The sequence below is a fragment of the Calliphora vicina genome, chromosome 1 (genome assembly GCF_958450345.1).
Source record: "Calliphora vicina chromosome 1, idCalVici1.1, whole genome shotgun sequence".
NCBI lineage: Eukaryota > Metazoa > Arthropoda > Insecta > Diptera > Calliphoridae > Calliphora > Calliphora vicina.
This window is the reverse complement of record NC_088780.1, coordinates 158,779,008-158,792,087: the sequence shown is the minus strand read 5'-3', so window position 1 is coordinate 158,792,087 and position 13,080 is coordinate 158,779,008. Positions and strand designations below refer to the sequence as shown.

Here is a 13,080-nt window from a genome sequence, read left to right as displayed (position 1 = left end):
AATCTCTAAATATCTAAAATCCTTAATATCTTGGTAAATACGCGTTTAATTGGAAAAAGGGCCTCAATCTGTGATCACTTAATTTCTCACCAAAAATCGATTTTTTTATATGAAAATCTCTAAATCTCTAAATATCTAAAATCCTTAATATCTTGGTAAATACGCGTTTAAATGGAAAAAGGGCCTCAATCTGTGATCACTTATATTTCTCACCAAAAATCGATTTTTTTATATGAAAATCTCTAAATATCTAAAATCCTTAAATTAAATGGAAAAAGGGCCTCAATCTGTGATCACTTATATTTCTCACCAAAAATCGATTTTTTTATATGAAAATCTCTAAATATCTAAAATCCTTAATATCTTGGTAAATACGCGTTTAATTGGAAAAAGGGCTTCAATCTGTGATCACTTATATTTCTCACCAAAAATCGATTTTTTTTATATGAATATATTAAGGATTTTAAAATCCTTAATATCTTGGTAAATACGCGTTTAAATGGAAAAAGGGCCTCAATCTGTGATCACTTATATTTCTCACCAAAAATCGATTTTTTTATATGAAAATCTCTAAATATCTAAAATCCTTAAATTAAATGGAAAAAGGGCCTCAATCTGTGATCACTTATATTTCTCACCAAAAATCGATTTTTTTATATGAAAATCTCTAAATATCTAAAATCCTTAATATCTTGGTAAATACGCGTTTAAATGGAAAAAGGGCCTCAATCTGTGATCACTTATATTTCTCACCAAAAATCGATTTTTTTGTATGAAAATCTCTAAATATCTAAAATCCTTAATATCTTGGTAAATACGCGTTTAAATGGAAAAAGGGCCTCAATCTGTGATCACTTAATTTCTCACCAAAAATCGATTTTTTTATATGAAAATCTCTAAATCTCTAAAATCCTTAATATCTTGGTAAATACGCGTTTAAATGGAAAAAGGGCCTCAATCTGTGATCACTTATATTTCTCACCAAAAATCGATTTTTTTATATGAAAATCTCAATTTATCTAAAATCCTTAATATCTTGGTAAATACGCGTTTAATTGGAAAAAGGGCCTCAATCTGTGATCACTTATATTTCTCACCAAAAATCGATTTTTTTATATGAAAATCTCAATTTATCTAAAATCCTTAATATCTTGGTAAATACGCGTTTAATTGGAAAAAGGGCCTCAATCTGTGATCACTTATATTTCTCACCAAAAATCGATTTTTTTATATGAAAATCTCTAAATATCTAAAATCCTTAATATATTGGTAAATACGCGTTTAATTGGAAAAAGGGCCTCAATCTGTGATCACTTAATTTCTCACCAAAAATCGATTTTTTTATATGAAAATCTCTAAATCTCTAAAATCCTTAATATCTTGGTAAATACGCGTTTAAATGGAAAAAGGGCCTCAATCTGTGATCACTTATATTTCTCACCAAAAATCGATTTTTTTATATGAAAATCTCAATTTATCTAAAATCCTTAATATCTTGGTAAATACGCGTTTAATTGGAAAAAGGGCCTCAATCTGTGATCACTTATATTTCTCACCAAAAATCGATTTTTTTATATGAAAATCTCAATTTATCTAAAATCCTTAATATCTTGGTAAATACGCGTTTAATTGGAAAAAGGGCCTCAATCTGTGATCACTTATATTTCTCACCAAAAATCGATTTTTTTATATGAAAATCTCTAAATATCTAAAATCCTTAATATCTTGGTAAATACGCGTTTAAATGGAAAAAGGCCCTCAATCTGTGATCACTTATATTTCTCACCAAAAATCGATTTTTTTGTATGAAAATCTCTAAATATCTAAAATCCTTAATATATTGGTAAATACGCGTTTAATTGGAAAAAGGGCCTCAATCTGTGATCACTTAATTTCTCACCAAAAATCGATTTTTTTATATGAAAATCTCTAAATCTCTAAATATCTAAAATCCTTAATATCTTGGTAAATACGCGTTTAAATGGAAAAAGGGCCTCAATCTGTGATCACTTATATTTCTCACCAAAAATCGATTTTTTTATATGAAAATCTCAATTTATCTAAAATCCTTAATATCTTGGTAAATACGCGTTTAAATGGAAAAAGGGCCTCAATCTGTGATCACTTATATTTCTCACCAAAAATCGATTTTTTTGTATGAAAATCTCTAAATATCTAAAATCCTTAATATCTTGGTAAATACGCGTTTAATTGGAAAAAGGGCTTCAATCTGTGATCACTTATATTTCTCACCAAAAATCGATTTTTTTATATGAAAATCTCTAAATCTCTAAATATCTAAAATCCTTAATATCTTGGTAAATACGCGTTTAAATGGAAAAAGGGCCTCAATCTGTGATCACTTATATTTCTCACCAAAAATCGATTTTTTTATATGAAAATCTCTAAATATCTAAAATCCTTAATATCTTGGTAAATACGCGTTTAAATGGAAAAAGGCCCTCAATCTGTGATCACTTATATTTCTCACCAAAAATCGATTTTTTTGTATGAAAATCTCTAAATATCTAAAATCCTTAATATATTGGTAAATACGCGTTTAATTGGAAAAAGGGCCTCAATCTGTGATCACTTAATTTCTCACCAAAAATCGATTTTTTTATATGAAAATCTCTAAATCTCTAAATATCTAAAATCCTTAATATCTTGGTAAATACGCGTTTAAATGGAAAAAGGGCCTCAATCTGTGATCACTTATATTTCTCACCAAAAATCGCTTTTTTTATATGAAAATCTCAATTTATCTAAAATCCTTAATATCTTGGTAAATACGCGTTTAAATGGAAAAAGGGCCTCAATCTGTGATCACTTATATTTCTCACCAAAAATCGATTTTTTTATATGAAAATCTCTAAATATCTAAAATCCTTAATATCTTGGTAAATACGCGTTTAATTGGAAAAAGGGCCCCAATCTGTGATCACTTAATTTCTCACCAAAAATCGATTTTTTTATATGAAAATCTCTAAATCTCTAAATATCTAAAATCCTTAATATCTTGGTAAATACGCGTTTAAATGGAAAAAGGGCCTCAATCTGTGATCACTTATATTTCTCACCAAAAATCGATTTTTTTATATGAAAATCTCAATTTATCTAAAATCCTTAATATCTTGGTAAATACGCGTTTAAATGGAAAAAGGGCCTCAATCTGTGATCACTTATATTTCTCACCAAAAATCGATTTTTATATGAAAATCTCTAAATATCTAAAATCCTTAATATCTTGGTAAATACGCGTTTAAATGGAAAATGGGCCTCAATCTGTGATCACTTATATTTCTCACCAAACATTGAATTTTTTATATGAAAATTTCAATTTATCTAAAATCTTTAATATCTTGGTAAATACGCGTTTAATTGGAAAAAGGGCTTCAATCTGTGATCACTTATATTTCTCACCAAAAATCGATTTTTTTATATGAAAATCTCTAAATATCTAAAATCCTTAATATCTTGGTAAATACGCGTTTAAATGGAAAAAGGGCCTCAATCTGTGATCACTTATATTTCTCACCAAAAATCGATTCGAAAAAAGTAAAAAATTGTATGCCTTGAGTTAACTTGGCAATGCGTCATCAAGTTTGTTATTATTTTTTTTAGTTAAATTTAAATGTTTGCATAGCAAACAAATTTCAAGTTTATTTGCACAAGAAATCAACAACTTCTAAAAACTGTATGTTTAAATATGTATTTCCAAAATGAATAACAAAACAAATAGCCAACTAAATTTAATGAAATTACATAGAATAGCAGTATTAAGAATAAAATAATCCCAAAATAATATAAATATCACCACCAAATCAAAGTATCAAACTTCTCATTCTGACCTTGTCATGAAAGTCAACGATCTTGTTAAATATTTAATACCTAAGAAATAATTTTATTAAAATAAATTAAAAAAAATGATTTCTAAAGATGTGGTAAAACTACAAATGGTGACAGCAGTTGTTAACTTTGATGAAATAATTGCAAACTTCACTCATTATTGATTCCTAATCAATATACAATCGTTATTAATAATACTTTCTTTTGAAATTTGCAAATATTGAAAAGCAGTTAATGCTAAATTTACTAATCGTGTTAATGAAAATTTCATATGATAATTACACATATATTTATATTTGAAATAAAACAAAAAAACCTGTTGGATGAGAACAGTTTAAAATGAAACTGTCCGAATAACAGAGAGATGTATCAGTACTAACTAAGAATACGTAAGTATGTAGGTTTATAATTAGTAATTTGTTTTTTATTTTTATTTTGGGTAGTGCTGTGATATCAGAGAAAACAAATCATTAAATTAAATATAAAAAACAACACAATAACAGTCGAAATCGACTACCGTTCAGTATAGTCCAGTTCCGTCCAACAGCACCATCAAAATTCGACACATTCATAAATGAGACCAGATTACCGAAGACAGAAATTAAACTCATTGTATTGTGGTTGGATGCTACGTTTAGTTACTGTTCGTTTGTCAAGAAAGAAACATTCATTACTTTAGATTCAAAATACAAAAAAGTAAAAAAAATCCAAAAAAACGTGTAATTATTTTCAATGAAAGTGAAATTTGTATATGTAACAATTTGAAAAAAATACGTTAAAATCAAAAACAAGGTTAAAGAAAAACAATAAAAAAAATCATTCAAAAAGAAAAATGTGAGTGTTTAGTAATACAAATAAAATTAAAAATAATATCAATTTCAATCAAATTAATTGTGACCTACAAAAATATAATGCTTTTTTTTAATTTCTTCTGTAAAAAAATAACCTATTGCATTTTAATGAAATTTTTGAAGAAAAAAAAAATTCCCATACTAAAAATCAAGAAACTTGTTTTAATGAAATCAATTATTGAATTATAAACATTATTAAATGATTAAATTCAGGTTCAAATTCTTTATTAAAGCTTAATTAACAATACAAAACAAAGACTGGTTACATTAATTTCATTTAAAACATCTCACATTGAAACCAAATTGTGTTTAATTTTCAGGATCAACATTTTTATGGCAAAATCAAGTTTTTATTTAACCCCTTTATATATGATAAGTTATTTAGTTCAGCACAATAATAAAAAAAAATTATGATAAGGAAGATACAAGATGTTAGAGATCACTTTTGTACATGCTATTAAACACGTACTGAAAATATCCTGACCTATATGAGTCTATATGTATTACAGTTTCCAATATACCGAAGAATTTTAAAACCGCGGTTTCGCTTTTGGGATAATTTATTAAATATTAAGATATTATAGAAATAAAATAAGCAGTTGCTAATATTGATAGATATTGCAATTGGTTAGTGCATTCAAATTCTAATACTGTTGATTATTCGATACAACTACAAAATTTTTCTTTGGGTACTCAATTAGAGTTCCTACGCGGGAAATGTTTGTCGGTAATTTCTTCATAAATTTTCTTCTAAAAGCTACAATTATCAGATTCGTTTCGATGGACAAATTTGTTGCTAATTGAATCATTCTATTATATCCATAGATTTTTTCGGTTCTAGCAACAGATAGTCAGTTGGCAAAGAAGTATTACGGTTGAAATAACCGAATTTTTTCACTCCACTCAAGCCACAGCAGAAAAATTTGGTTATTAAAAATGAATCTAATTAAAATTTAATGTTCTTAAAGGAATTATTAAGATGCCTAACATTACAACTTTTAGGGATATTCAATGAATATTATTCATATTTAGAGAAAATAATAACAATAATAGTCGCTCAAATTGGTTTATCTACATTCAGATATGAACAATGTCTCTAACTACGCATGTTTTATAGATTTAACATAGTCGAAATTATTAAGTTTTTTAATTAAACAAAGAATTTATTGATTTTATAGTGATTAAAACTACGACTGTGAAAGTACCGACAAAATACCAAATTAAATTAGAAACCCTTATAAAGGTTGGACCAACATTGTACAACCAAATATAACTAGCATAACCCGCTATCCCTACCCTAGTAAAATTAAAAAAATATGAATGGAAATACGAAAATAACACATACAAAATTTGAGAATCTCTCAATTACAGTTCACTTGATATTCGAAAATAACTAATTTTGTATCGGAGATACCACTCCACTGCTCTGATCCCACCCATTTTTAAACCTTTTATGTAACCCCCATATGCATAAACAGTTTATAAATTTATCAAAGGTTTATGAAACAGATTTTGTATGGAAATTTTGTTTTATAAACCTTTGATAAATTTATAAACTGTTTATGCATATGGGGGTAAATATCAAGCTTTACTTTAACGTTCCTTAATAAGGGAGGGGTCATTGCTACTAAGCCTATCATGCTTAGCTAAACTTAGTTTTTAGCTAACCTCCGTGGAATGGTAATAAATTGATTGATACAGAGTTTAAATTCTTTAAGAATTATAGTTCTCCAGATATTCAAAATTAATCATTTACTTTGTGCCACAGCCACTAATGCAATCCCGATAATTTTCAGCCAATCTGTGTAAAATGGTAAGAGAGCTATGCGGAGAGAGCTATTCCGACCCGTCCCACTTTTGATTAAACTTCATGCAGTGATAAGTAATTGATTCGTATGAAGTTTGAAACCCGTCACAATTATATTTATGCACATATTAAAAAAATAACTATTTACTCATGTACAATTAGAAAATAAAAAAAAACACCTTCAAAATATATTTTTGTGACTTTAAAATTTAAAGTTTAAATTACTAAAGTCTTCTTCTAGGTTTTCTAAAACAACTCACTTAAAACAGAGCGAAATCAATACTGTTAAATTGTTTCTCTTATTTACAACAACAAATTGGACAAACATGCATTGCTTTGTTTACTTTTTAGCTTAAGGTTCACATGTACACGTTTTTGCATATGTGTTAGTAACATATTTAAACGCTTATAACTCCTAAAAAACTGAACCGATTTCAATAAATTTGCACTTCTGTGAAGAAATCCCTTTAAAATGGTATATTTCTTGCCCAAATTGAATGTATAATGTGAGCGTAAAAGGGGTATAAAGAAATCGACTTGCCTTTTAATATTATGATTATTTTTTACTTCTTTTAAAAATTGATAAGTCAATTTATCCGAAAAAAATGTTCTAGTTTTTTATTTAATTTAGCGTTAAAAAATTCCCGGAAATGAAACGATTTTTTAATTTCCTCCCGGGAATGAAAAAAGGCCGGGAAATTAGGAACCCTATACTCAATAGTACTACATACTATAGATGACAGCCAAAAACCTAAGCCTGTTGTCAAAAACCTAATTCATGAGAATGTATTGTCATGTACTTTCCCTGAAGGAAACCAAGTCAACAGTTTTGTCGACTATTTTGGTGACTTTTTAGCGACATTGTGAACGAAGCGTCAACGAAGACGAATCTTCCATCTGTTATGAATTCATACCATTTCGTTTTTTAATTTGTTTAATACAACGTCAAATGTTAACAAAATATGCAGTTTCATTATTTACATCTACTTCAGAAAAGTACCAAAAGTGTAGATTAGAATTACTAAAATGTACTAGTGAATAAGTACCTAGTCAATAGTAATATCGTCAGTAGTAGACTTCCAATGACACGCACATGTTAAATGTCTACAGTAAATAGCATTGTCTGGGGTAAAATATGTCACTAGTACTGGTGACTGTGTCAATAGTAAGTCAGTATAGTTTCACTATTGACACTTCCTGCAGGGTTGTTGGATTGGATCACATTTTGTTTGATTTTTTCATTGACATTTCTCCATACATTATTCGAATATTTGAAAATGGCTAAAATTTTTTTTAGAATTTTCCATTATTTTTCCTTGAAAATTAAATAAAATGTCAAATAAATATTGATCAATAATTTTAAATGAGTTTGTATCATGCTTTATTGAAAGGTTTTCAAAAAACATATTACAATAATATATTAAACACAGAGAATAGACATAGAGCGGAAACTCTCCTGTCAAAGTCCTAACTCAGTTGTCAGAAACCTAAGTGATGAGAATGTATTAGTAGAAAAAATGTGAAAACAAAAACAACACTCGTATGTGTGATTATTTTGAGTGATTTTTTTGTTTGAGTTTTTTTCTAGTTTCTGCTCCATGTTTCTCTATGATATTAAATTTCATTCCTAGATTACGAAAGGCAACGTGCTACCTAAAGAAAATTTAAAGAAATCCAATGATATATTTTAGATAGTTTTGATTTTAGAGAAATTGGATGAATCATCAGTATTTAAAATCATGTTATTCTCTGCTTTTTCCATACTGTTTTTAGATACAATCTTAAAATATAATAAAAAGTGAGTTTTTCATTCATAAATTTTTAATTTTCGGTTAAAACCGAACACGAAACTTTGAATCAAAAGTTATATATATTTAAATATAATCTGTTTCTATTCAACGCCTTGACATACACGTCCCTTAGGAGTTTCAAATTTGGAATGAACACGCAGAGAAAAAACATGGTTGTGGTAAACATATTCTAATGATAAGAATTGCGATTGTAGTCCAAATATATTATGATTATTATTAGTATAAAAAAATATTCTATTACGATCAAATATTGTCGTAATATCATTGTCATACATGATCATAATATGTTAAGAAGTATTCATATGTATTATGATCGTAAGCAGTCGTAATATGACTCAAAGTAATAATATTATGAGCCAATGGACTTATACATATTATGATCCAACATAATCATAATTATGATCAAGTAATATTATTATGATCAAAAGCAATTGATCAATGAAATTATATTATGATCCAACATAATCATAAATCATGTTATGGTCCAAAGTAATCATATTATCATTAAACGTTATTTTTGAGAATAAAAATCGCTGGGTAAAAATTGCCGGTGGGCATAAATGTATCAACCTATAGAAAGACCCAGCAAAAACTTGGTAATAACTTGCAATTACTGAACAGCTTACTTTTCAATGACTACTTCATACCAACTGCATTACATACATATAAGTAGTTTAGTAATGACTGGCATATAATCTGATACATAAGTAATTGTTTATGAGCTGATTTACGAAATTCAGAATTATTTCATAATAAAACGCTTTTAACGTTTTATTAATAAAATTTTTGTTGATTAAAATCTAAAACAAATTCATGGCTTCTTGAAAACTTTCAAATATTTTCAAAAAATATGCACATTCATATGTCCCTATTTGTAAGCGAATGTGATAATGACTTATTGAACTCCCTATTTGTAAGCGAAGGTGGTAAGTATTTGCCTCCAATGACATCACCGTGTTAAAATGCCAATATATAAGTGGTGAAGAGTAGTTATATTAGCTTTTTAACTCATGACATTTTAATGCAGGTTTTTGTTGGGAATGCTTTAATTTTAGAAAATTAAAAAAAAAAATGTCATACAAATTTTTCCTTCTGAATGGTTGCGTAAACTAAATGTGACAAAACTGGGACACTGGACGAGGTAACTGCATGTTTTGACCGACCACATTACTCGATTTGACAGATGCAGAATTTCTTTTTCGGTGTTCTTCTTGAAATCGCAGTTGTATTTGAACTAAAGGTTCGATAGAATTAGTTCTTAAATTTTCAAAATCAAATAAAATTTTATCTCCTAACTATTCCGTTAATGAATTCATTGCGAATTAATTCATAGGCTTAATTCTTTATTACATCAAACATATTGAATTCAAATCTTGTACAAAATATGGAAAATATAAAAACGTAAAAGAAACAATATGATATTTCAATGATAGAGATATATAGAATACTAGCTGTCCCGGCAAACTTTGTTCTGCCATAGCTCACACATAGTTTAAAGACTCCCGCTATAACAGTACTCCAGATATACAATAATAAATTTTTGCTTTTTATGGGAGGTACCATGCCCATTGTACCTATATAGGTCAATTGTGAATCTAAACCATCCAGGGAGCCACTCAAACACACACAACAAATATCATCAAAATCGGCCCAGCCGTTAAGGAAGTTCGGTTACCGCAAGCCGCAAGTTGATTGACTGATTTGAATTATTCCACTAAATAGAACAAACATTTTGTGCAATTACAATAATTCTTCTGGACGTGTGTTACAGAAGAATTATTGTTTGCTACTTTACTTTTATAACGAATTTTACATATTTTAATTGCACAAAATGTTTGTTCTATTTAGTGGAATAATTCAAATCAGTCAATCAACTTGAGGCTTCAAAACATTTTAAATATTAAAATCATTTATAGCCATAGATAAACAACAATTTAATAAATTTGAATGTAGCTTATCTGCTTGTTTGTCGACTTGTATAAAAGATTAATATACACGAATTTTATCTTAATTGGTAAACATGTTTTATTTAAATTATTATTATTAATAAGACGTAGAACTTAATATTTAATTCTTAAAAAAAAATTCCCCAGTTTAATTTAATCGTTTTATTTCAGGCAACTAAATACTAGTCTATGGCTTAATCTGCTTTTAGTAATAATCATTACTATAACTAACACATCGGCATATGGTTATGCAAAAGGAGACAGTGTGACGGCTGAAACTCTGGTCAGACCAGCATATAAGAAACCGCCACCGATTAGTAAATATAAGGAACTAATATCAATATATGAAGCGAAAAATATAGAATTCGCTTTTCCTTCGGAACGAATACGTAATGCGGCCTTAAATAGCGGCGAATATGATCCAGACAATCCCCTGCCCATTGATGTCGATGTATTTTATCCAGGTGAGTAAATACTGGAATGGAAAACCTATTATAGCTGTAATCATTGGTAAGCTTTGGCATTTTAGGTGAGGGCGAAGAACCGAAAGTATTTGTAACTATACCCCGATTTGGCAGTGGTGTGCCATATTCGCTGGCTTTGCTTACAGATGTGCAACGACCGAATGGTTCAGAATTTCAACCGTATCCCGACTACTCGTGGCACAGTACACATGGTCGTGATTGTGATGGTTTGACTTCCGTTTATCGGATACAAGTAAGAAATATAGAATTTATTTATTCCAATATTCATATCTGATTTTCAAACAAACTAAATAGCAATAATATTTTAATCCAAAAACTTGTTAAAAGAAATTGAATATTTTATCTTTATCTCTTCTCTTACAGATTGATCAATGTGGTCGCATGTGGATTTTGGACAGTGGTGAAATCGAATTCGTTCAACATTGTGCACCCCAGATAGTTGTTATCGATATTCGAACCGAAACTTTGATCCATCGTTATCGTTTACCCCAAAAAGTCTATAGAACGGGTGTAAGTCGTTTTGTAACACCACTTGTCGACATTAGCGATCCCCCACCATTTGGCACCTGTTCCAAAGCCTTCGTTTACATGGCTGATGCAACCGGGACATCTTTAATAGTTTATGACATGATAAATAATGACTCTTGGCGTATAGAAAACAAATACACGTTCCCCGATCCCGACTACGGTACACACACGGTGGCAGGAGAAAGTTTTGAACTAATGGATGGCGTATTTAGCTTGTCGGCAACACCAAGAGGTTTGGGCCTAAGGAGATTACTATATTTCCATGCTCTGTCAAATGATGTTGAAGTGGCTGTGCCTTTGGATGTAGCAAATAACTCTTCAAACTGGAGATTTGGCCTGGGTTCCTCGCTAGATGATTTTATGGTGCTTGGTAGCAGGGGCATACAATGTGCTGCATCTGCCATGTCTGCTAATGGTTTCTTATTGTGTGGCTTCTTGAATCCCATTGCCGTGGTGGGTTGGAATATACGCACCCCATATACGGCCCGTAATCGCGTTATATTGGCTGAAAATCCTAACACTCTACAATTTGTCAGTGGTCTAAAGGTGATACGCACACCAAGGGGCAATGAAGAGGTGTGGATGCTGTCAAATCGTTTGCAGAAGACTTTTAGTGGTACCACTAACTATGAAGAAATTAATTATCGCATACAAAAATGTGGCATGGATGAATTAATATTGGGTAAACAGTGTCGATATTAAGGAAATTAAATATTACACGGACCTCAAAGTGGCGGAGCCAGTTCAAACAAAAAACTAAAAGTTAACGTTTACAGTTTTAAATAATTCTATGAAAATGTATCTTATTTTTTATGAAATAAATCAAATTTTGTAATTTTTCATTACAACCAAAAACACATGTCGTTGTGGGTAATTTTTGAATTTATGGCCATACTACAAAATTAGGGTTCTTATAAAAATGAAACAAAAACGAAAAAACGATCGCGATAGGAAAACAATTTCTGTCCAATTTCATGGTTGTTATATTAACGCTATATTTCACGGAGTTAAGTGGTTTCTCTTTTCTTTCCTTTATTTTGGTTGGTATTTGTTTTCATTTTTTTAAAAAAAAAAAACTGTGTGAAGATTTCTTCCTCTATACGGTAGGTAATTTTGAGAAATGTGATGTTTATCCCTTTTTTACCAAAAGAAAAGAAAAAAAAAATAAACAAAGACCTTTCTCATCTTTTGACATTTGTAATAACTCTTAGCCACACTGCGCCATACCAAATGGAAAAGGCTAACAGACGGGCATACATATAAAACAGCCATATAGAATATTTTACACAATTTCATGATTATAAACAGGTGAAGGTGTTTCCATGAAATTTAAACATAAATAAAGTCATTGCCCTACAAAAAATGTATACCGACTAAAGACAGAACAATTTTCGTGATCGATATTATACATTTTTCTATAGGAAACTAATGTTGAAGAATAATAAAGTCGATGTCTTGTCCGCTGAGCGGTTTAAAACCGCAGGCGAAGAGTTGGTAAGCCGCATGCACCAACTGTTGCGTAATATGTATATGGTCTCAAGAATGCATGTCAGATGAATGGAACCACATTATACTCTGCCCTATTCACAATAAAGTAGACCCTACCCTTTGCACCAACTACCGAGGTATAAGTCTCCTCTCCATTGCATACAAAATACTTTCTAGCATAATATGTGAACGATTGATGCCAATCGAATGATTCTACCTTAAGCTGGGTTTCCGCATACACCGTAATCGGCGCCGATAACGAAAACTGAAACTGAAAAACTTTGGTGTTCGTCACCGTCTCGTTTCTGAATTGTT

The 13,080-nt window shown here is 29.7% G+C and overlaps 2 protein-coding genes across 2 annotated transcripts in view; one reads left to right on the top strand and one right to left on the bottom strand.

Annotated features, from left to right (window-relative positions):
- Map205 (Microtubule-associated protein 205) overlaps positions 1-13,080 on the bottom strand; it is a 395,519-nt gene that overhangs the window by 230,429 nt on the left and 152,010 nt on the right. The window lies entirely within an intron of this gene.
- On the top strand, positions 4,364-12,132 carry yellow-e2 (L-dopachrome tautomerase yellow-e2). The gene is made up of 4 exons (XM_065516382.1): positions 4,364-4,683; positions 10,436-10,728; positions 10,794-10,981; positions 11,113-12,132. Coding segments are annotated over exons 1-4 (1,350 nt in total). The 5' UTR covers positions 4,364-4,681; the 3' UTR covers positions 11,980-12,132.